Raw genomic sequence first — 25,659 nt, 5'->3', positions numbered from 1 at the left:
GAAGTGGCATTCACAATCAGGATGGATCTTGGCGTTTCTACATCATCTCAGACTGTGATTTCCTCCTGAGCAGGACTCTATCTTCTCCATCATACTGTAAACACTTAATAAATAGTAGCTGCAGGACATTATTGAAACTGGGGCTCTCTGCACAAACCTCTTATTTCCATCTGGTCTCTTCCTCCAGCTACAGACTACAGAAAATGGTACCCATTGTAAGTCCCTGTATATGGGAGGTATAAATCTCTAAACTCACCAGCAACAAAATCAAAAGAAAACTCAATGCCATGGGTTTGGGAGAGAGAGAAGGAACACTTTGAAATTGCTCTTTGTGGAACAACAGTAGCCACAGAATGCATCGTCCTCTGGTCTAGCCACTCCACCTTCAGGAATGTATGTCTAATGAACTGACTTAAAGAAAGAAAAAGAGAAAGCCCACAAACCTATGCAAATATTTTTATAGATGCATTCTATATAACAGCTCCAAATTGGAAACAACCCAAATGCCTAGAATGAGGGAACAGTTTGGTAAACTGTGGTGCTTCGGTGCAATGTATTGTTATATTGCCATTTAAACATGTGGTCAAGGTAACTGTATTGAAAACTCCATACAAAATAACATCAATCAAAAAGAACTGGAGCCTGAAGAGTACGCAACAATGATCATAATAATCTCGTAAACTGTGTGAATTAGATGCCACAGACACACTTGGTATTCATTTTGTTATGTATTTGTTACTTACTGCTTATTTTAATTGTGAAGATGGTTAAGTAGTCAATAAAAAAGAAAAAGCAAAGGAGATAATAGCTTGAAGCATTTGTTCTCAAAGAGGAGAAATCCAAGGAACATGCTGAGGAACCATCAAGCCTCATCCCCAGAAGATTCTGGCACGCATGGGGCCAGGCTGGGTTCTACCCCCAACAGGGCCAGCAGGGCTTACCCTCCCTTAACTTGCCATCCTCCACTCCCCTCCCAGGAGGGACTAGGAGTGCAAATGCCCTCAGGAGAATGATTCTGTCCACCAGGCAGCCCCCTAACCTGGAATGTCCAGCCGGGACAAATGCATCAAGGCCCAAGCATCCATGCCAGACATCTGCACACTGCAAACCCATAGTGGCCGGTGACCCTGAGAGACAGAGGGCTCAGGTGCCTTCCCTGCCTCACCCCCCTGCCCACACTTGTGCATGCTTGGGCTTTCTCATCAGAGGGGCAAGAGGTGCAGCCTTCTCCTCTCCTCTCTGACTCTTCCTTTTCTGAGGCACAGAGGGAAGCTCCCAGGAGACCCTCTCCCTGCCAGTCCCAAGCTAGCACCAACACATCTAAAGAATGAGGGGTGAAGGAGAAAGGAAGAAACAATAATAATAATTAATAATAAGAATAGCTAACCATTATGGAGCATTTACTATGTGCCAGGTACTGTGCTGAATCCTTTACATGCATAATCTCATTTGGTCCTTACAACATCCCTCTGAAACAGATACTAGCATGACGGCTGCTTTACAAATGAGCAAAAGGAGGCTCAGAAGGTCAAGTAACTTGCCCAAGGCCTCATACAGCAAGTGGCAGATCTGGGACTCACAGCCAGGTCCTCGAGCAAGAGCCTCCATGCTCACTTTCAGGAATGGAGGCAAGCCCTGCCTCCACTTCCCTCATTTCACCCCGACGGTTGTCCTTCCCTGACATCAGGGTGAAAAGCAAGAGTTTCTCCAGATGACCTACCCCTCTACCCGTGACCAAATACGCTTTACATGGAGCTGCCTGAGAGGAAGGGGAGCTCTGTAGGGAGTGTCCTGAAGGCCACATTGCCAACCAGAGGAGGAGGGGGAGCAGAACTTGGCAGGGACACTCTAGTCCTTTCAGTCCAGCCTTTAGCCAGAGCCCTCCCTAGTCCCAGGGTAGAACAGAAAGCAGCTGAGAGCCCACTGTCACTGCTGTCATTGCTGGCCAGCCCCGAGGAAGCAGGTGCTCTGGAATGGCTTCCTGCTGCCACTGCAGTTGCAGAAGGGCCCAAGTTTCCTCCTCTAACGGCCAGACGTATTGGGGACTTCGCTTCCCTGGGGATCTTCACTGCCCCTCTGCAGGGCACTGTGCCATGTGCCTAACCATCACCGAGCATGGCCCTGAATTTGTGACCTGATGCTGGTGGCCTGGGGGCTAGAGGCAGGGTGGAGAGTACATTAGACTAGGAAGTATCCACCTCTTAGAGTGAGGCACTCTCTACGCTACCTCCATCCTGCCCACACACACCTCCACCCTGGTGCCAGTTTGGGGCTGACGTGGGACAGTCCCTGGGCACAGAGAGATACAAGTGCTCATGGGCTCACCTCAGGCTTCTGATACATCTCCGCATCAGGCCGGCCCACACACTCTGCCAACTGCTGACACAACTGAAAACCTTATCCTTGGTGGCTGGGAGGGGTAGAGTGGGGGGAACAGAAAGGACTGGGAGGCAGCTAAGTCTCTCCTCGCTTGCTTTTTTAAGGAACTTACTTCTCTGAAGTAATCCTTACTAAAAAAGAGACTTACGGACAGTCAGACATCCCGAAGATGCCATCTGTGCCCCTTCCAAGTGTCCTATGCACAGAAATGAAGGTGGCCACGCTAAGTCTGCTTTGGGGGATAGTTGGAAGGGGGCTCCCTAGTAATCCTAAGGACCATCACCTTTCAAGACACTTTCTCCTGTCTAGCCAGGAAGAAGAGAGGGTAGAGGGCCGTACTGACAACACAAAGCACGGGACAAGTCTGCCACCAGCCTTGGGGTGCTGGGTTCCAAGGCTTTTGAAGAAAACAGCATTCTAAGGAATGAAGGTTGCAAAAGCATTAATAGTTCGTGGGGAAGGGGTGTCATGGCCTGTGGGTGGCAGATGCAGTCCCAGGAAACTGAGATTTAGAAGACAGTACCCTCCAGAGCTCCCAAAGTCATGAGTCAGGCCCTGGATGCCCTGCCCCTGGCCTCTGAGGGGTTTTGAGGCTTCTGGGGGATAGTAATTCTCTTCCTACCAAGAAGCTCTAGACAAGAAAACCCCAAGGTGGCCCCACCCCTCTTTCTCCACCTACTTCAGACACATCTGGGGAAATAACAAAAGGTCCTTCCTTCCTAAATGAGGAAATAGCAAGAGGAGCCTGGGACATTTCCGGAGTGGGGGGTCAGAGGGACACTCACCCGCATGGCCTGGCCTGGAGCAGCCCAGAGCAAGGAGACTCCCTCTGATGCTGCTCGGTTAGCAGCTCAAAATAGCTCTGCCTGGGCCCCGCCCCGCCCCGCCCTCTCTCTAGGCCCCTCCCGCCGAGCTGCCCAGCCCTGGCCGAGCCGGTGGAGAGCGCCAGTGGTCTGCAGGACTGCGGGTACCTGGTATGCGGTTGGGAGAGGTGACATGGTATGTATGTGGAAGGGAAGGAGGAGGTTCTTGGTCTAAGGGCATCAGGGTGGGGGGCAGGCAGTGTTGAGGGGTTAGGGGTAAGGGACAGGGAGGGTGGACTTTCCTACTAACACACACCCAGGCTCCCAGACAGCTGAGCTGATATGGCCCCTAAAAATAGCAGAGGAATCTGAGATCTGCAGCCCCCGGCCCCACAGGCCAAGACTGGGACAAGCACATGCGCACTCACGTACACTCACATACACTCACTCCCAGCAGTGTTCTCAAAAGCACACAAATCATAGGTCTAGCCCAGCCATCTAATTACTGCGGCAGAGGACAAGACAGCCACTAACGTCACATCCAATACAACATGCAAGTCCACTGCACAACATGCCCAAATAGCAGCCACACAGCAGTCCTGGAAAGTCCAGGAGGAGCAGAGACCCACACAATTAGTCTGAGGCCCAGTTACTGCCTCACTGTAATAAACACACTGGGGACATGCAGAAAATCACATTCTATGTACACAGCCCTCTCCCCCCACACAAGCCAGTGACTGCGCACGCACAGATGAGGGTGAGGTAGGTGGGGTGTGGTGGGTGAGCCTGAGCCCTGCACACAGAGGAAACTGTGGGTGTCTGGCCAATGAGCAACGGCTGCCAGTGAAAAGCCAATGTCCTCGTGAAGAGAAACTGGCCCAGCTCTCCAGTTAGCACCACAGGGTGCCCAGACCAGGGCTCAGGACCCTATGAGAGAGCTGGAACCCAAATGAGAAGGAGCAAAAGGACAGGACCTGCAAGTCTCAGAAGATGTCAGCTCTGCAGAAAAGAAAGAAACAGTCATTGCTTCCTTCTTCCTCTCCAGGGGAAAAAAAGGCAGGGTGGGGAGGTGCTAGAAAGCAGGAAGCCCTGCAGCCCAGCTATCTCCTAACCAGTCTGGCAGAGACTCTGGGCTTGTCACCCTGGCCAGTTCTAGGGGCCAGTGGGTCCTGTAAATTATCTTACTTTCTCCATCAGAAGACCAGTAAGCACTGACTGAGAAGACCAAACGCCAGCTCTGCCTCCTACATACCACACACTGCCCACATAGTCATACAGCCATAAACACAGGCCATTTGGGCAGTTTCTTATGCCCCTGCTCCCTACGGAGTGGTATGTCTTCCTGGGGGACCACCGGCCCTTCTGAAGCTTGTTCAGTGTCATAAGTCTCTGCCTTTCCAGTGCCTTCTTAGCATAATGGTGTTAACCTCAGCTGCTCACTGAAATCCCCCATGGGACTTTCAAAATATTGGTGCCTGGATCCTACCCTTTCACTCTCGGTTTCTGATTTAATTGGTCGAAGAGGGTGGCCTGGGCTCTGGGATTTATAAAAGTTCCCCAAGTAATTATTACATGCAGCCGAGGCTGAGAACTGCTCTACTGAAGACAGCATAAGACCTTGCACAGATATGTCATTTGTTAAATGAATGAGTGAATGAATGAAAGAATGGATGACTTAGCTGCATGAACATGAGCAGGTGACTTAAATTTCCTTTGTCCATAAAATGAGGATTAGGTCTGTACTGCCCCCTTTACCAAGCTAGCATGAGACTGATCAGAATGTGGGTAAGAGAGCTTTGTTTTCAAAAGTTTTCAGACCAGCAACATCAGCATCCCCTGGGGACTTGTCAGATATGCAAACTCCAGGGCCCCACTGTAGACCTACTGCATCAAGAACTCTAGATAAGGGGGGCAGCATCTGTGTTTTAACTAGGCTTCCAGGTGATTCTGATGCACATTAAAGTCTCAGAACCACTGCTTAAATGGATGGGTTCAGTGGCTTACCCCTGTAATCCTAGCAGTCTAGGAGGCCGAGGAGGGTAGATTGCTTGAGTTCAAGAGTTTGAGACCAGTCTGAGCAAGAGCAAGAAGACCCCCATATCTACTAAAAATAGAAAAACTAGCAGGGCATTGTGGTGGGTACCTGTAGCCCCCAGCTACTCAGGAGGTTGAGACAAGAGGATCATTTGAGCTCAGGAGTTTAAGGTTGCTGTGAGCTACGATGCCACAGCATTCTAGCCAGGGCAACAGAGTGAGACTCTTGTCTCAAAAATAAATAAAATAAAATAAAATAAAAATAATTGAGTCTTTTAAAAAATAAGAAGAATTTTCACCTCTAGGATCATCAGAGGGGAAAAATGTGGCATTATAAGCAAAATTTCCAGGTAACTGAAGCCTACCCCTTTTAAGGGACAAAATATTTTTTAAGTAGTTTTCTAAATTCTGTTTCTGATCATAAAAATAACAAACCTTTTACTCTGTACTTTCTTAAGAAAACACATTCTGAATTCATCTCAAAGATCTCAAACTTAGCTTGCCTCTTGAGCCCAAATCGTTTCCACTCCACCCTGTACTGAAGTGCACGTTGTCCCCACTGTGATGACTCCTGACTGCAGCCAGGTTTCTCCCCTGCAATACCTCACTCTTCTCTCAAAGGGTACCAGTCCCCCTCCAGCCCCCTCCCAGGCACCACCAGCAAACTGAAGCCTCAGATATGCCTATATTAGGAAGGCCAGATGCCCTTTGTGGCTGTATGTCCAATTTTTAGTTCTTTGTCCCCTACCCTGTCAGCCTGTCAGCTGTCACTGGCCTGTCAGCGTGCCTGTCTCCGGCAGTTTCACTTCCTTTTAATATACTCTTTTTGCCAAAAGCTAGAAAACCAGATAACCAGGCCTGATAGAAGGTGTCCAAAGTAGAACAAGCAGGATGTCAACAAAACCTACAGTGAAGGGCCTGGGTCGGCGAAACCAGCAGGTTCTCCTGTGAGTGAAGGGCCTGGGTTTTCACATGAGGACTTGCTGTCCTCTATGCTGGCTGCTCAAGGGCCTTCTGGGCCCACTGCCATTCAGCAGTGCTCCAGAAGACAACTTCTGTGTGACCAAGGCATCACTTTCTCCGCACAGTCTTGTCCTGAGTTACTAGTAACCATGTGTCGGTTCCCTTCTCTTTTCTATTTAGATGACTAAACCCTGTCAGTTTTGTCTCTGAGGTGTTTGGTGCTACTGCTAGAGATTATGTCAAAGCAGTTTCACTTCCCCTAGTGAAAAGTGCAGGGCTCTGTGTTCAGAGGAGGATCCTAAGGCCCTGGCAGCTCACTCCACTTCACACACAACCACAATCAGCACCTCTGCTGCTCCAAGGGGCTGCCATCACAAGGCCTGGTCCATGTCTTCAGGAAGCCTAACCAATGGCTCCAGAGGCCATGCAGGCACTAGCCCGCCTGGCCACTCCCAGGCCCCTCAGCATGCCTCCTCCCTCCTCAGCACCTCACCTCTACCTCTCTGGTCTCTTCTTCCTCTTCTTAGCCTGCCTGGCTCTCACTCTTTCTCCCTCTCAGGTAGACCTCTCCAAATCCCCTTAGAGCCTTGAGTTATGAGTGCCTCTCCACGTTGCCCAACCCTCCCCATCTCTTGAGACCTATCTTGAATCCTGCCTCTTTTATGAAGCCTTCCCTGAAACCCAAGACCTGCCTGGAAATGCAGTGCAGAGCATGAACTTGGCAGACACACTTGGGTCTGAATCTCAGCTCAGCCTCTTTCTTGCTGTCTGACCTAAGGGAAAGTTATTTGACTTCTTAGAGTTTCCACTTTTGTTGCCTTTAAATAGTATGATGCATGTACCAGTCTTATGAGGCTGTTATAAGAATAAAGAGTGCACATGAAAAGTACTGACGTCAGTCCTAAAGAATTGTAGGGAGTAATTAAATTATCATGCATTGCTATTAGATAGCACGGCACATTGCATACACATAGCGGGGCTTGATCATACTCAATATGGTGTTCTGTTGTACACAGTGGCATCACATACTATATGAGGTTAGATTCTAAAGTCAGCATATAAGGCAAAAATAGAATACAGTTGAAAACTCCTGAAAATCCCTTAAATTGGTCACAAAGTATAGTGCAATATTTAGTTAGTTAGTTAGAGTCAAGGTCTCATTCTGTCACCTAGGTTGAAATGCAGTGGCACAATCATAGTTCCCTGCAGCTTTAAACTTCTGGGCTTAAGTGATCCCCCCACTTCAACCTCCCAAGTAGCTAGGACTATAGGCAGGTATGACCTACCATGCTTGACTAACTTTTTTATTTATTTATTTTTTTAGAGACAGAGTCTCACTTTATCGCCCTCAGTTAGTGCCTGGCATCACAGATCATAGCAACCCTTCAGTTCTTGGGCTTAGGCAATTCTCCTGCCTCAGCCTCCCAAGTAGCTGGGACAACAACGCCCGGCTATTTTTTTGTTGCAGTTTGGCCAGGGCCGAGTTTGAACCCACCACCCTCAGCATATGGGGCCGGCGCCCTACTCACTGAGCCACAGGCACCACCGTGACTAACTTTTTCATATTTAATTTTTTGTAGAGACAGGGTTCCCATTGTGTTGGCCTGGCCTCAGCCTCGGCCTCTCAAAGTGCTGGTTTTATTATAGCCATGTGTTACTGTACCCAGCCCAGGTTTACAATTTTAAACTACTGTGATATAGTTGCTTGCACAAGCATATAGTTGAATTTATTGAAGTTTGTTGTGCGTATTCCATGACTATATAGAATAATTAATGTTTTGAATGGTTATCAATTTATGTCGTATGTTTAAGGCTATTCTCCCTGGAGAGCAGACACCATTTCCTGCTTCCTTTATGTCCCATCTCCTTCCCTCACACCAGGCACACAACAAGTGTGCCATAAAAATCCTCTGGATTTAACCAACTGCTCTGAAAGGTGCATGCACAATAAGCCAGCTGACCTCTCTGCTGTCCCCCGTTGGTGACATGTTTGCAATGAAAGGTCCGTAGCTCTGTTTCAGGCACTCTGCCAGGCCAAGTGGCTAAGCAGAGGTGGGGGCAGGCCAGACAGGAAGGTGTGAGGGATGTAAGAGGTTATTATTATTCAACTAGCTGTGATATGTAATACCTTGAGGTGAACACTGGCAGGCAAGCACCGTGCCTGCTTCTTTTGGGGACTCCCCTCAACTAGACCATGAGCTTCCTGAGGCAAAGGCTGTGAGTTGTTCATTGTAGCCCTAGCTCCCACTTGGCACCAGGCCCTGCTTAGATATGACACACAACACGTTTGAGTGAGCAAGTGAAATAAGATGATGCAAACATCTTTCCTCATTTCAGAAACTGTATAGAGCAGCAGGAGAGTTAACAATGTACCCCAATTGACCCGGCGCCTGTAGCTCAATGGATAGGGCACCAGCCATATACACTGGCGGGTTTGAATCCACCCCCGGCCTGCTAAAAACGACGACAACTACAACAAAAAAATAGCCAGGCATTGTGGCGGGCACCTGTAGTCCCAGCTACTTGGGAGGCTGAGGCAAGAAAATCACTTAAGCCGAAGAGTTTGAGGTTGCTGTGAGCTGTGACACCATGGTAGTCTACTAAGAGCGACTAATGAGAGTCTGTCTCAAAAAAAAAAAAATAAATAAATGCACCCCAATAATTATAATTCGACTCAGAATGTGCTCAGAGCTTCAAATGGGCATCAATAACCTCCCGGGGAAGTTCAGAGAGAGTTAGGCAGACAGGACAGAGCTAGGCCATGAAAGAAAGAAGGAATTTTATAATGTGGAGATGAGGTAGGAACAGAATTCCAGAGAGAAGAAGTAGAAGAAAAGGCAAAGAAGTAGGAAAGTCCCAGCTAGTTTTTCTATTTTTTGTAGAGATGGGGTCTCAATGTTGCTCAGGCAATCTGCCCATCTTGGCCTCCTAGATTTGCTAGGATTATAGGCGTGAGCCACCACGGGGTTGACTAGGATTAATGAAAGAGTCACACTTCTTTTTCCACAAGACTTACACACAAGGCTTCCCACAAGGTCAGATACCAGTGGGGGTGTGTGTGTGTGTCAGGGACTGACTCCACCAATGGTTTGTTTTTGCATGTTCTGTTGTCCTGCATAACTATACAAAACCCCCTTGGGTGGGTCAGTCCCTGACCTCCCCTCTCCCAATTGGCATGGGACTGTTTTAAACCTGGGGCTGTGACATTTTACCATGCCTTGTTTGAGGACAAAGTCAGCCCAGAAGATGAACTAAAAGAAAGAAAAGGCCTGGGTCCCGAGCACAGTGTTTATGTTTCCAGAAAAGGCTGAGTCTACGGCCAGTTCTAATTCTAGAGTTTTCAGATATTTGAGCCAATGCATTTCTTTTTTTTTTTTTTTTAAAGCCAGTTGAGCTGAGCTTTCTGTCCCTTGTAACTGAAAGATCTGTACTTGAGACCAAAGCAAGGTAAACAGTCTGAGGAAAAAGAAAGCACACATTGAGCACCAGCCACGAGGAGGGCACAGTGCTTCTTGTTTTCCTCTCAAATCCCTGGGAGGTGGCTCAGTGCCTGTAGCACAGTGGTTACAGCACCAGCAACATACACCGAGGCTGGTGGGTTTGAACCCGGACTGGGCCAGGTGAAACAACAATGACAACTGCAACAAAAATTAGCCAGGCATTGTGGTGGGTGCCTGTAGTCCCAGCTACTTGGGAGGTGGAGGCAAGGGAATCACTTAAGCCCAAGAGTTCAAGGTTGCTGTGAGCAGTGACGCCACAGCACTCTACCAAGGATGACAAAGTGAGACTCTGTCTCGAGAAACAAAACAAGACAAAACAAAACAAAACAAAAACCCTAGGAGATAATATTGAAAAGGGGAATCGTGGACTAGGAAACTGAGGTTTAGAGAATTTAAATCATCCCAGGGCCCAAGCTCCTTCCATGCTACCACCTGCCTGAGAAGCAATGAGAGACCCAGCAGGTCTCGGGGTGGGGAGTGAAGAGGCAGGATTTAACCTATGCTTTAGGAATGCTGATCTAACAGAAGGATACTGGGAACGGGAAGGAGACTGAAAGACCATTAGAAAGCCAAGGAGATGGCCAAATTAAAGATATACATAGGATTCTGGTAGTGGTAGGGAAGAGAGGGTGATGCAAAAGAAAAAAGTCGGCAAAACTTGGTGACTATTAGGGAAGGATGGGAAATGGGCACAAGGAGGTTGGGGTAGGGTTAGGAAAAGGAACTAAAGAGCTTGTGAGTTTGAGAGGACAGTATGAAGCCACTAAGCAAAATAGGAAAGAAAGATAGAGGCTGAGTTAAAAGGGAAAGAGATAATTTGGAAAACATTGAGACTGAGGTTCTATTTAATATCTAATAAAAGAATACTCCTCTGACCCAATTTGTCCCTCTAGTAGTTTCCCTGTCAATCAAAACTCCTTTTTAAAAAGCCTATAAAAACTGTCTCCAAGGCAGGGCACAGTGGCTCACTCCTGTAATCCCAGCACTTGGGAGGCCGAGGTGAGTGGATTGCTTGAGCTCACAGGTTCGAGACCAGCCTCAGCCAGAACGATACCTCGTCTCTAAAATTAGCAGGGCGTTGTGGCATAAGCCTGTAGTCCCAGCTACTTGGGAGGCTGAGGCAAGTGGATCGCTTAAGGATCGCTTGAACCCAAGAGTTTGAGGTTGCTGTGAGCTATGATGCCACAGCACTCTACCAAGGGTGACAAAGTGAGACTGTCTAAAAAAAAAAAAATAGTGTCTCCAAAAATAGATACCAATTATAATAATACTTGTATTACAAATTTGCAAAATACATTTTCAAAATTTATTTATATATAAATGTCAGTAATAGAACTCTTTAGGTAAGTTTGGGAGTCCAGTTTCAAGTACTCAGGTCTCAATGCTGGGAAGGACCTGGAGCACTTATTTCCTGAGGTAGGAGGGCACCAGCCACCACAGTGACAGGTGCATTCTCTCAGACAATGTAGGACCAGAACTAGGGTCTTCACTTGTCCTCAAAGCAAATGCCAGCGCAAGAGTGCCTTCCCTTTCTTGGGAGGAATCATCCTTTATTCCGATCTGTGTGTGCGTGTAACAAATGTCTTCTCTTTTATGAAATAACCGTGCTAGTAGACAGCGATTGGTCCCCTTTAAAGATGCTAAGATTTGGGGGGAAACTTTACAGGCACAGATGACGTGCAAAAGGACAGACCTCCCCCTCCTTGAAGAAGCCTAGAGATGGTCTCAGAGAGGAAATGTGGAGTGACGAAAGGCGCACGCCCCGGAACTCGCCCAGACACTCAGCGTCCTCGGCCCGGGTCGAAGTCTTTGCCCAGCCAGGCAGCCCCAGGCCCAAGTCGCGCCGATGCTTCCTGGTCCCACCCAGCGGCCGGCGCGTGGGCGGAGCCAGGGCTGGCACATGCGCCCAGGACCCGGGGGCTGCACCGCCCTGCAGCGCCGCCAGAGCCCAGCAGAGGGCGACCGCCACCTTCTCTCCGACCCGTCCGCGCTGCCCAGGCTCTCCCAGGATCTCCCCTCTGCCGGGCCAGCCTTCCGAGCCCACCCCCGGGGGCGACTCCACGGAGCTCCGGGCCTAAGGGGGCGCTGCCCCAGCAAAATGGCCTCTTGCCGTAAGGGACCATAACGGCAAGAGGCAGGGTGAGTTCAGCGCCCACTTTCTTTTTAGTTCCCTGATGGGGAATCAAACCCATGTCTGAAGCACTCACTTTGTTCTCCTCACTCTATCCCCAGATCCTACAACCTTTCCTACATATAGTAGGCATTCAATAAATGTTTCCTGATGGAATAAAATGTACCAATACATGAATACAGGGTCAGAAGACAGCAAGGACACCTTGGGTCTGTGTTATGGGGAGGGGTCCAGAACAAGCAATCAGGAGGGTCAGTGGGCATGGCTAGGTGAGCCACAAATCACTGCTGCAGAGGCCATCACTTAGGCTTGGGCCTTCCATACCCCGCCAGCCCCTGCCTTGGCATACCCAAAGTTTTGCTCAGAACCTGGTGCCACCACTCCATTTCCACATGGAGCCCAAGCAGGGACACCGGGGCTTGTCCTCTCTGCTAAGACCAGGAGTCAGTCCCCCAAAACTAGGCAGTTAGGCGCTGGCTGACCGCAGGGACCACCTGACTGGCTAGTCCAGTAGGCCCAGTACTCTCAGCTGCTGGGGATTTCCAAATTGGCTCTGCTTTGCCAAGTCCCACAAGGCTCAAAGCCAAAGGCCAGCCATGAGCATCGTTTCCCTACCTATAGCCCTGCTCTAAATCTCATCGGGACTTTGGTCACTTCTTAGTCTACTAAATGCACAACATCCACTATAGTTCCATCCCCACCCCCTCTGGCAGACATGAAGGAATAAACATAATGAAGCATTGTTCTGCTTTTACATAAATGACAGTTCTTTTCTATTTTCATAGAAGAAAAAAAAAACAGTTTAAGGGTCAGTCACACTGATTTAAATAAAACATCAGTAAAGTCTTCCTAGGTGTGAACTGGAGGCCTGTGGTGCTTATTCTCAAAATCAGAAAGGCTCATTTAGACAAGCCTCAGGTTCTTCCAAACATTGGACATTCAATAAATATTTGAAGATGTGTGTGTGTTCACCTTTAGGCCTGTTTCTAGAACCCTTTGAGATATAAATAAAACACAGACTAAACCTTCACAGAAGCAGGAAGGAAGAAGTGAAAGGCTCTGCCTTGCCTACCAATCCGCCACCTCCGCATTCATAGCTCAGGCCAGATCCACCAGGGCATGTGAGCACCTGTGTGTTACAAAGCTGGGCAGAAGACATGCTTGGCAAGGTGGGAAGCACTGCCCCAGTTGTGGTGGCACACAGCCAGGGACCTGTTGGCCCTGGGGCATCAGGATTCCAGAGCTGGTGAAGCATAAAAATTGCCAGAGAGGAGAAACCTTCCTTCCTGGGAGGAAGGGGAAATGCTACCATCCCCAGCCTCACCAGGAGGACTCTGCAGAGGGGACAAACCTTCAAGAGCACCCGTCATTCCTTTCCGGGAACTGTCTGGAGCTGCACTGTGAAATATTGTAGCTGCGAACCACGGATGCTATTTAAATTGGAGTTAAGTCAAAACAATGGAAATACTTCTGATTAAATTAAAATCTGATTAGTATTTAAAATTCAGTCCCTCAGTCACAGTAGCTACATTTCAAGTGCTCACTAGCCAAACATGGTTAGTGGCCACTGAGTTGGACAGCACAAATTGTAGGACATTTCCATCTTCCGGTAATGTTTTATTGGACAGGTCTGGTCTTCAAGTTCTTCCTTCAGTTTGTCCTGGTCACCTTTGCCAAAGCCTTTTCAGATGATGTCCCTGAATACCTGCTATTGTTTCCTACCCTCACCCCAGGGTCTACTGAGACCCCATGTGCTTTGCTTTGGTCCCTATGCCTTCAAAAAGAAGAGGAGAAAGGGACTGTAGTCACAGTTTAATATCATGCCTGGGAGCAGAAGCCGGATGCCAAGGGCCTGAACCAGCAAGGCTGACTGGAAACCTGCCCCCACCCGAAGGCGTCCCAGGCCTGGAGAAAGCCCCTCAGTGCCACACAATCAGTCCTTGTTTCTGTAGTCTCTGGGCCATGCACTGGTAAGACATCTGGAATGTAGTGGCCTGAGGGCTTCCCCATGTCACCCACTGTAGGACTCATTTGATGTTTGTGTTCCCAGAGAGAGAAGTCCCAACAAAATCCTGAACTCTGAAGGGCAAATAAGTCCAGTGAAACCTCATCTGGGGCAGCATGCCAGGATTTCTGCCATGGGCCAGTGAAGACCAAATTGGGACACCTTCCTGTGTCGCCAGCTGAATGAACAAAATGAGGAAGAGGCCAAGGGGGACATGGTGGAGAACGGACTCAGCATGCTAGAAATGCGAGAGAGGCTCAGACCAGCTCCACCAACCAGAGATTCACAGAAGCTCAGGGACTAGAGTGTGGATCTGCTTGCTTGGCATTCCCTCATGGGGAATTCATTTCAGAGGTACTGCCACAGTAGTTAGAAAATCTGAGTGGGAGAGTCTGGGCAAGCTCATATGTGTGGTGAAAGGAGCAGAGGCGAGACCCAGGAACTGGCAGGTCGGCGCTGGCTTTCTGTTCTGCACCTCAATTCCTGCTTAGCCCTAGTCAAGATGGGCTGTCAAAAGCCAAGACTGGCAGGAAGAAACAAAATAAGTTAAAGACCAACCCCCTAAAAAGTACAGTCAGTTTGTTCAATTGGGAAGCAAATAGGTAGAAAGAAGCCTGGCACTCCAGCGGTATTGCGAGCAGTTAAGAAGGAAGGAATCTCAGAAAAACACAGCATGATTTAAAAAACTGGCATTGAACTTCAGAGCAGATTGGAAACTCAGCAATGCAATCCCACTCTGAGATTACTGTGTGGCCCGCCGTTAGCCTGGGCTGTTTCCCTATCTCTATCCAAAAGGCTCTGGGGCAAAAGTACCAGCCTGGGGACAAGAATAAAGCAGCTTTCTTCCCACCCATCCCATGAGCAGAGCTGAGTCATTAACAGGAACAGAGGCTCTGGCATCCCTGCGGGTAGATGATCCACCAAGCTACCAGGCACCAAGTGCTTCCCTACACAAGGAGATGAATTGATGATGCTGATGATGGCAGTGCTCACTTATGAGCCCTGATTCAAAAGGCACTAATTTTGATGCATTAGTCTAAGTGATTTATATGTATTGATTAATTTGATCTTTAGAACAACTTTATAAGGAAAGTACTATTATTGCTTTCATTTTACAGATAAGGAAAATGAGGCACCAGAGAGATTAAATAATTTGCCCACGCTCACCTAGCCAGTGAGCAGCAGAGCCAGGGTTTGGACCCAGGCGGTCTGGCTCCAGACGGCATGCCTTGGCCCATCCATAACAACGATGCGTTAACAATACACACAGAACTAGGCTGCCTTCCTTCTCTTTCTCTTCCCCCTAAAGAGCTGAAAGCAGTTCCTACAGCGAAAACCAGCCCTTCAGCCAACTTCATATTCGCCAAGCATCTGTTTCTACAGCAACAACAAGAGCTGCCGTTTTTTTTTTTTTTTAATTTTGAAAAAGAATGAGTGGGGGACATTCTTCATAGGATGGGTCCTTCTTTCAGAGGCATGGGAGACCCCAAACCAGTAGTCAAGGAAGATAAAGGGGCTGGGTAGAGAACCCAAGGCCATGATTAAAGGAGAAAAACTCTGTTTGCCTCTGTTCCAAGTCCTCTGGTCTGAAGGACAGAGAAGGTGAGGGCCAGTTAGAAGGGTTGGAAGCTTGTGGCAGAAACGCTTTGGAGGGGTCTGGGAGAAAAGGACAACCCACATAAATTCTGCAGTGTGTGTGTGGGTGCACGTGTGTGGCAGCCAGGCCATTCCTGGGCAGTGTGTCCTGCCACAGAGCCCAGTCCTGAGGTTCTGTTTCCCAGGTAGAGGCCAAGTAATAATGGGTGGAGACAAGGAACAGCAAAGCAGCTGTGGGAGAGGAAAGCAGACGGCATCAGTGCGCCGGCACTCGGTGGTTTGCCTCCCACGAGCAAGGGCGAGGGCATTCTGGGTGAGGTGGTCAGGCTGGTCTCCCTCACCTTCTCCAAGCCTAGGCCTCATTCCTGCATGCTCCGTCCCCTACAACCAATCTTCACCTTAACAAGAAACCTGTCATTGTCCAGAAATCCTGACACCACAATCTCAGGCTGCCAGTGCAATGGGGTCTCTGCCAGGCAAAGCCAAGTGCTAAGGGGAATAGGGATGTTTGCTGGTCACTTGATTCCAGGAAGACAGACCACAGCAGTCCCCCAGGCTTCTCAGGCAGTGAGCCCGGTTTCCCTCCTGCCTCTGTTGATCTTGAGGCATGGCCAAGCGAGTGGGGACTCGACCTCACCCTGTGCCTGTGTCCTCTAGGTAACCCACGCCTGCTGGGGATGCAAGGCTGTGCCAGACTCAGCACATGGGCACCCAGGGAGGGCAAGGTGGAAGATGCCAGTCCAGCCAGGAAGGACACCTTTTCTGCTCCAAGGCTAGCTCTTAGCTTCATAAACAAACCAGAGAGCTGTGGGTGGCAGCAGGAGGCAGCCCCCCAGCAGGAAGAACTAACACAAAGAAATACTATCAGACTCTTCCCCTCTCCACGTTCCTGGAAGTTTCCATTGGAATCTCCAGATACTTTTCCCTTGATGTGTTGGGGCTGGGCATGAAACTGGATGTCACCAAGAGTCAAGGCTGTCTCATGCTGCCTGACAGTGCTGTCACTGCTTGGCCTCTAGCCCATGCCACCCAGGGCTGGGATCTATCTTCTTGCAGATGTCTTCTGTTCTAGTGGAGGCACAGGCTCCTTGATCTGTGGATGACACCTTCATCCCTTCTCCTGCACAGAACCAAACCCATAGGGTGACATGGAGCAGGGGCTCATTAAGATACCCTGACATTTTACCTTGATTGTGCCAAGGCTCCTGGGACATCTGAACCTGGCCTTCTGTAGCGCCCAGAGCCCACCCACATGTAGCCTTCTTCACCTGTCCCTGAGCCAGGGACAGCCTCACAGCCCTGCTGCCAGAGAAGAGACCCAGGAAGTGCCCTGTGCGAAATCCCTGTGTGTACCCTGCTGGCCACGGGCCTGGCAGTCAAAGAGGTTGTAGGGGGAGGAAGTGAGTCAGCTCCTTGCAGAAATGGCGATGGGAGGGAGGAGCCTGCAGAAATGAGATTGGGGGCAGAGGGCACAGAAGCCTGGAAAGGTCACTAGAGAGAAGGAGATGTTGTGGGACCCAGAGAGTGAGGCCAGGTCCAGGTGGCCCTTGTGTGCCACAGAACCTGGGTCTGGCAGGCAGGGCCCCACCTGAGGATGGAATCCAAGGTGGCTCCACCCCTGACTCATAGGGCTGGAGACAGTGAGGCCTTATGGGATGTGGCCAGCCTCTTCCTCTCCTCACAGAGGTGGGGTGTCTGGCTTCTGAGTCTTCCTACTCCCTCTCCTGAGCCCTGCAGCTCCAGACCAGGTTGCCCCAGCCTGGTCAGTAGGGAGGTATCTATTTGTGTCTTCAGGACGGGACTGGAACTGAGCCTGGTCCTCAAGAACAGAGCAGTTGGGGCTGCCCTGGCACCCACCCTGCCCTCTGTAGTCAACCCTACCGTGTAGGGGCTGTCCCCAGGCTCCAGCTAGAATCTGTTGCTCTGACTGGGAAATATCCTTGCCATGAAAACTTCCAGGCTGCTGACATTCCAACATGAAAGCAGTTCAAAGAAAGCAGCAGAAGGAAGGGGAAGCTTGGAGCCCTCCCGGGCCACATTCCAGCCCCTCAGAGACCTGCAGCCAGTAAGACATGCGCTCTGCTCCAGGGTCTCCTGAGCTGGACACAGGGGCTCCCATGTAACCCTGAAGCTCCTCCTCATGCAGGCCTAGGACTTTCACAGGGGCTCCTATGAAGGGGCACGAGGCAGCCTGTCTCTAAGACTCTCCTTCCCCAGGCTCCTAGAGCCATTTCCCCACACTCCAGTCCCCCCCCCACCCCCGCAAAGAGTCCGTGAATGAAGGCAGGACAGACAAGTCACTAAGACTAGTCAGAGGGGAGGGTTCCAGGAGCCAAAACTGAGCCAAAGTTTGGGTTCCAGTCCAGAAGCCCAGAGAGAATGGGAAACCTGTTCTTGATTAAAGAACTATCTTCTGTCCTTCGACAAACCTTTTTTTTTTTGAGATAGAGTTTCATTTTGTCCCTCTCGGTAGATGCTATAGGCATCATAGCTCACAGCAACCTCAAACTCTTGGGCTCAAGTGATCCTTTTGCCTCAGCATCCCAAGTAGCAGGGATTACAGGCACCCACCACAATGCCAGGCTATTTTTAGAGGCAGGGTCTCATTTTGGCTCAGGCTGGTCTCAAACCTGTAAACTTAGGCAGTCAATGCGCCTCGGCCTCCCTGGGTGCTGGGATTACAGATGTGAGCCACTGCGCCCAGCCAACAAATCTCCTTTGCTCTTGAAGTGACCAGCATTGGCGAAACAATAAAATAGCTAAATTAATGACAATCGTGTAAATGCTACAATGAAGAATGGGGTGCTGTCAGGATGGGGACCTGACATAATCTGGGAGGATCAGTGAAGGCTTCCCTGAGGAAGCAATATTCAAATTGAGGCCAAAGTGTGCAAGTGTATGAGAATGGGCGGGAAAAGTACTATGAATAAAAGCAAGGGCAGGAGCTTGAGGATAGAGGTCAATGAGAACTCTGTACTCCACACCCATCACCTGCTAGGCCCCTACCAGGCTGTGCTTCCCTGCTGTTTTCCCACAGTGCACACAGAAGAACCAACAGCATATAGCTCTATCCAACACAAAGCAGCCTGCTCTTGGTCAGAAGTGACACGCCAAGGATATTGCCACCCCAGGTGCCATGGAGATCAGTACTTACCTGCTAGTAGGGACCAAAAAGGTGAGAGGGGCAAGGTCCCTGCCTCCCAGATCTAGCATTGGTAGCAGCAGTGTGCCCTTCCTGCACCCCAGGAGGCTCACATCCAAAGGCTGCCAGACCTCTCCCAGCTCCTACAAGATTGAACCCTGCTTGCTACACTTCTGGCTAACCCCAGGAGACACTGAAAGCAATGGTCACACCCTTCTGCATGACACTATCCATGGAGCAAGAGAGGCTAATCACTCCTGGCTTCTCCTTCCCTTCTGGAGAGATGACAAAGAGACGAAGAAGCTTCTAGTGACTTTGGACAGTAGGAATTAGAAGGATCTAGGTCTAAGCTGGACAGTAGATTTATAAAGACACCCAGATGCTGCTTTTCCCTTCCCTGTGTGGCACATTAGTTAATTAATAGCTGATTGCTGGAGTTCAAATTCTGACAAGTCACTTAATACCTTTGCGACATTACACAACTTGTTTAACTTTGTCTCTGTAATCCAGTTTCCTCATCTGTTGAAACAGAGATCATTATAACCCCTCCTTCTAAGTGTTAATGGGAAAATTAAATGAGTTAACAGACATAAAACACTGGGAAGAGTGCCTAACATATGGTGAATGCTAGCCGTGACCCTCACTTTGCCAGTCCTTGCCATGCCCTTCCCAAAGTCATTCTGTTCAGCTGAATCTTAACCAGATGAACTGAACACCACTTAGGGAGCATGTATATGCTACACGCCGTCTTGGGCACCATACAGATAACACTGAGCAAATTACCGTACATTCCTCTCAGACCCAGGGGCTGTGCAAGCAACCGGCTGAGTCGTGCCAGGGCAGAATGCCATGCTCTGATTCTGGGGAATATATGGCAAGAGATTAAGGGTGACAAAGTGGTGACTGAGGTCTAGGGAAATAGTTTCCCAACCAAACTGGAGCCCACGAGTGAAAAAAATAAGCTTTGCTGACACTGTCCCCTGTATTTAACAGAATGGACGCTGATGCCAACCATCACGCAGGACCCTGGAGTTGGCTGTCCCATCCCGCTGCACAGCAGGGGTGGGGGGCCATGGAAACACCACTCCTTCACTGTGCCTTGCCTGGCATGGTGGGTGCCCACAGCACTGCCAGATGCCTGGGCACCTCTACACCCACTGCCCAGCATTGACAATGGAGGCACCAGGAGGTCTGCCCAGGTAGCAGGGGAGCCCCCATAGTCCCCCACATGTTACTCCCCACCCCAGGCTGCAGTGGGGAGATCCTAGCAGCTTAGTGCAGTGGGGTGGCAGGAGCTCTGCTGGCAGGCAGAGCGCGTGCTTGTGGTTTCTGGAAAACACTGTAGAGATTTGCAGCATATTTAAAATACTTGTGTTTCCACCAGCCACACAACCCCCTTCACCCCACTCCCCATCCACCCCCAGTCAGGGTGTTTGCATATCTGGTATTTTCTGGAATCATTTCAATGTAAATAAGAGAGATTACAAGAGAGCAGAGGGCAGGGTGTCAGGGTAAGACTGAGGGGCTCTGACCAGGGCAGGAAGGAGCTGGGGCAGGCTACCTTTAAGACCCTGCCCCCACGCCAGGGCTCCAAGCTGCGCCTGCAAAAACACCCAATGTCCATGACATATACCCACACCCAGTTCAATGTGACCTGGGCACTGTGCCCTACACCTACAGGCTGGGTGGCCAGGGCACTCTGGAGAGGCAGTTCATGTAGCATCTTAAGGGGAAGAAGGCAGAATGGTCCTCCAAGGAAAGAGGAGGTTAAGATTCATCTGAACAGAATGCCTTCGGGAAGGGCATAGAAATGATCTGGTCCACCTGCCGGTCCCCATGACCCCCCACTAATCCAGGATCAATAACCCTTCAAGATGCTCCCAAAGACCTTTCACCCACTACTGAAAGATGTGCCCTTCACATCTGTCTTCTTTGCCAAAGGACTTTGTTTGAGTCCCACACTGAGCCCCAGAGCCGGGACTTGCACTTGGTGAGAGTCTCCAATGCCAGAGGTGCCTGAAGCTTTGGCACAAAATGAAGTAAAAATTTCCTGTTGAAAAAAAAAAAAAAACAGAAACAAAAAACCCCTTCTAGGATCACTTGGAATAAAATTAGGAACAGAAGCATTCTAGAACATTGAGCCTCGGCAGCACCCAGTGGCTCCACCACCACAAGAAGCCTCTAAGACAGCCCTGCTCAAGCCCAGCCTGGCAGGCCTGGAGGCAGTACAATTTGGAGTCTCCCCTTGGAATCCTACAGGCCCTACTCCTGACAGCAACCAGGTGCCCTGGGGACAAGGTTGATGAGGCTCACAGTTTCCACCCAGGGGTCTAGGTCAGGGCTTCCACTACACCAAAGGGAGCTCTCTGTCCTCCCAGATGCAGGCAACCCTGACTGGCCAGCCTCCTGCAGGGCCACTGGAGACCAAGCCTGCAGGCCTCAGACACTGGGCTCTCATAAGCTGGAAAAGGACAGAGAGCACCCAGTGTCCCGTCTCTCCCTTCAGCTATCTTTAAGGCTTACAGCTTTTGTTTGGACAAAAGCATCGGGAGTCTCCCTTGGACAGAAAATCAAGAGCAAGGAGGAGAGAGTAACAGAATGGATTAAGACAGATACAAAATTACCTGTCCTGGACAGCTTTAGAGACTGGGCAGAGGGAAGGGAAGGGTACTAATCTTCCTAAGCGTTTACCACCTGCTAAGTTGCCACATAAGTGAACTCAACCTGATACATAAAATGCTTATCTTATATACAGACCCACAAAGTATAGTATATAGAATAAAAAGCAAATCTTTTAGCCTCCAATTCCCCTCTCCTCAGAGATAATGGGAGTGAGTTAGTTGGGTAAGCATTCCTCTCCAACTTAACCTTCCCAAACTCTGGGAGGATAAACAGGCTTATTTTATAGAGATGAAGGGTTCCCTCCATCAGGAGGTCTCTCCTGATTGCCACCCCTTTCCCCTGGGCAAAGTTGACCATTTCTCCTTCCTGCTCCACCATATGCCTGCACAGACTTCAGCGATAGCAGCTATGGTGTTGGATTGCATTTCTTTACTTAAGCTTATGCTTCCTCAAGGAATGATTATAGTTTGTTTATTTAATCCCCCAGCACCAGCACAGTGCCTGGTCCTTAAATAAACTTCATTAAATGGTTGTTGAAGAAATAAGTACCCTGAGCCTCAGAAAGGTTTGAGTAACTGGTAAAACCCCAATCCACATCTTGCTGGCTCCAAAGCCCATATTCCTTCCACTGTAACATGCCCCCTCCCAGGCCCTCCTGAATGTGGAGGTGGTTTTCATGGACATGATGACCTTACACAGCCCCAGAGCTTTTGATTATAAACCCCAAGGTCCAACAGGAGAAGCAACTGTATCCCAGATCTTGGCAAATAGACTCAGAAGCAGTAGGCCTTTCTTTGAAATCCCCTTCCTTCCTACCTCATCCTCAAAAGTTCAAGGAGGCAGTGCTTTCTGGGGAAGGTGCCCATGTAGGTCAGCTTCTCTGGCTCTTCATGGCAGGGACAACCACATTGATCAGGGTTTGACAGAGTGGGCTTTTCTGAACTCAGCAGAAAAATCCTACATTCCCAAATGCAGGGGGACACTCCCAACCCCAAAGAGGTTGGACCATCAATGGGATGGGTCCATTGAGGAAACAAACAGAAGGGACCAGTCTTCTCCACTCCCAGACTCTAGTCCCCAGCCTGGCCTCTACTCCTTCTCAGGGGGCTTTCACTTCCCACCTAGACTTATGGAACTGGAGGAGGGAAGTTTGATCCAACATGGGTTTGCCAATCCTCACCTTTACCAACACCTCCCCTAACATCACCAGATTCAGGAAGCACTTGGCCTTTAGCAAACTTAGGAGTAACTGATCCAAATACAGATGATTTCCCCCCCCCAAAAAAAAAATTTCCCTGAGGAATCAAGGAAAGAATATAGCATCTTCCCCTCAAATGGCTGACCCCTCCTCTTCCTCAGCCCCCACTGCAGTCAATCACCGAAACCACAGAGCCCATCTCAGTTGCTGGAGTCTGAGACTTCTCTCCATCCCACTGCTTCTGCCCATGCTCAGGCCTCCGCAGTTTTACCAGGATTACAATATCTCCCCATTACTCTCCCCACAGCCACCCCGCTACACCCTCAAGCTGTATCCATAAGCAGCTGGAGCGATTTCCTAAAATCTGCTCCTATCACCTCCTGTTCAAATTGCACTTCAGTTAAAGTTCACGCTCCCTAGCATGGTTTGGGCCTATGTGACCTGGCTCTGCCCATTCCTACTGCTTCTCCCAACACTCCCACCCCACACATTGTCCTCTAGCCTTATTCTGACATGTGTCTTTCTCTCTCCCACCTCTAGGCCTGTGTCTGTGACAGGCTTTCCCTTCCTCCTGCTTCCCCCTCACTCATCTCCTCATTAGCACCTGGACTGGCCCCTGCATGGAACTCCTCAGATGGCATGTCATGATCTGTGCTGGGCCATCTCTCCCACAAGGTAAGAGCTCCTTGGGAAGGCCGGGCGTGGTGGCTCACTCTGGGAGGCCAAGGTGGGTGGACGGCTTGAGTTCGGGAGTTTGAGACCAACCTGAGCAAGAGACCTCATCTCTACTAAAAATAGAAAAACTAGCTGGGCGTTGTGGTAGGCATCTGTATTCCCAGCTACTTGGGAGGCTGAAGCAAGAGGACTGCTTGAGCCCAAGAGTTTGAGGTTGCTCTGAGCTATGACATCAAGTCACTCTACTCAGGGTGACAAAGTAAAATTCTGTCTCAAAAAAAAAAAAAAAAAAAGAGCTCCTTGGGGCTGGGATTATGTGCTGCTCACTTCTGGGTCCCAGGACCCGGTACACAGTAAGTGCTCAACAAGTGCGGGGAAAGGATAAACGTCAGAAGACAGAACTGCTTCTCTCAGGCCTACTGGCTGGCTTCTGTCAAGTCCCAAGTCTATCCTACCATCGTGGCTCACCCCTGCTCCCAGTGGAACCTTGTCTGGCAGCTAAAGGGCCTCATGAAGTGGGTGTGAGCCAAGCGTCTAGACACACACCATGTGAGAGGGAAACCCGAGGGGCTGTCTCTCCCTGGGGCTTTCTGAACAGGCCACGGAGAGGAGCCGTGTGGCCTGGCCCCATATGTGTGCAGGAAGAGAACAGATGGCTAGTCAGCCCCCTGGGGATAGGCAACGTGTGGACACAGTTGATGGATGGCCTGATGGCAGGGTGGCCACCAGGAGCTGTCCCTGTGGGGCTGTAGTCATCAGGATAGCCCACCCAGGAGCCTTGAGGAGGCGGGAAGACTCTTCTCTTGGTGTGGAACTGAGATTAGAATTGCTGTCAAGAAAAGGAGCAGTAGGAGGAGTGGGAGGAAGAGGGGAAAGACACTGAGAGTGCAGAAGAGGCTATAGCACCCCTGTTTCTGTCCCAGGAAGCTGGAAATACTGGGCTCACCCTGCTCCTCTCTGCTTGTGGCACAAGTCCCCACCACCCACCTGGGGGGTTAAGATACAGAGCTTCTCTCAGCCCTGTGTTTCTTGTTGTCCTGCCAGACAGCTCTAGGAGATGTCACCTAAGTGCCATCTAAGGGGATGGCACTTTCTACTACATCCCCTGCTGGGTCCTCCAGGTTGATGCCAGGGTAAGAAGTCCCCTGGGACCTAGGGTGAGCCAGCATCTCAGAGACGCACAGTACCAGCTGTAACTTGGAACCCACCAGAGCCTCCAAAGCTAAACCACTCACTTCCCCCAGGGATAGGACAGCAGCAGCTAGATGGGAAGGAAAGGTGGCTAGGAAATGTGAGATGCCAGGATGATCCCTGTGCTATAAAGAGAAAACTAAACAGCATCTGGGATGCCAGGCCCAGAGCCCTGGTTCAGCAGGGAGCTGGCAACAATCCCCTGGGGGATTCATCTTTAAGAAGAAAATTCCATCTGTTAAAAGCAATGCTAGCCTGGAAGAAAGTAGATAGGCATGGCAATGCTTCACAGTCATTGGCTCTGAGGTAAAGACCACTTCCTCTTTCTTCTTCCTCTAAGTTGTGGTTCTCTGAGTTCAGCCTAGCCTGGAAGCTAACACATAGTAGGTGCTCAATGTGCTTCTAGAATGAACAAGCCCTGGCCCTTCCCTGGATTCCACAAAGGCTCCTTCCCACTTGCTACTGCTCCCTGACTACCAAGCTGCCTAAACCAAACTAGCCCCAACTCCAGCACTTCCTGCCAGAGTCTGATCCTGCCACTCTTAGCCCCTTCCACGCCCAATATGCTTCTAGGTTTAGCAGCCATCCTGAGCACCCACTTCCTCTCACTGGGAGAAAGCTGGGACCGGGACTTTGCCTGTTTCCTTAGCACTTCCTCCCATTTCTGATTTTAACACATCTGGCTGGTTACTTACTGCTACAAAGTCCTAGCCTGTCCTAGCTGTGTACGGGTCAGGCTGCAAAGGCCAGATCTAGATAGTCCTAAAAGCCACAGCTAGAAGAGAAGGATGGCCAAAGGTCAACTAGTCCTTCATCTGCTGCCTCCAGGCAAGACATTCCAAACTAATATGTAACCACCCTATCAAAAGTCCCCTGGACTCCTAGAGAGCTTGAGCTCCCTTAGAGAGCTGCTCCTACTGATCTGATCTAAATCTCTTCCACTCCAATGCCTCCCACTGCTCTTTTGTGTAGGCAGGATAATAGTTGGGATCTCAAGGATAGCCAGGACAGACTATCTGTGCAGGTTTGATCCCTGTTGCTTTTCTAAGACCACGCTTTTTCTTCTTCAGGGAAAGGAAATAAAGGCTCTTGGGGTCCAAGCAATTTTTGCAAATCAGATCCAGTCACTCCCCTGGTTCAAACCCTTCAGTGGTCCCATTTCGCTAGAATAACATCTGAACTCCAACCATTATTTACAAAGTCCTTCATGAACTGGTCCCTGCTATCTCTGCAATCTCACCTGGTATCACCTTGCTCACTCAGGGGCAAGAAGAGGTTCAGCCTTAGGTCATCTTCCCAGGAGCTATAACCATAAGCAGCTATACATCTCTGATGTTCCATGACAGCCCCAATTTGAAATTGTTTGTCTTTTTTTATTTTAACATCCAAGATCTAAATAACATGGAAATACTGTATTATA

At 49.7% G+C, this 25,659-nt stretch overlaps 1 protein-coding gene across 12 annotated transcripts in view; it reads right to left on the bottom strand.

Annotated features, from left to right (window-relative positions):
• Positions 1 to 25,659, bottom strand: part of MYO18A (myosin XVIIIA) — a 99,557-nt gene that overhangs the window by 62,045 nt on the left and 11,853 nt on the right. The window contains exon 1 of one of the 12 annotated variants that reach the window (XM_023517541.1): positions 3,165 to 3,240. The exons of the other annotated variants lie outside the window; for them this stretch is intronic. Coding sequence (XP_023373309.1) covers positions 3,165 to 3,170 — 6 coding nt within the window. The 5' untranslated portion in view covers positions 3,171 to 3,240. Of the gene's footprint in view, positions 1 to 3,164; positions 3,241 to 25,659 lie in introns of those variants that run through there. 12 annotated transcript variants of the gene reach the window in all.

Source organism: Otolemur garnettii, unplaced genomic scaffold (assembly GCF_000181295.1).
Source record: "Otolemur garnettii isolate 467f Iridium unplaced genomic scaffold, OtoGar3 scaffold00112, whole genome shotgun sequence".
Lineage (NCBI taxonomy): Eukaryota > Metazoa > Chordata > Mammalia > Primates > Galagidae > Otolemur > Otolemur garnettii.
Note: the sequence above shows the minus strand (reverse complement) of the source record. Positions and strands in the feature narration are given on the sequence as shown.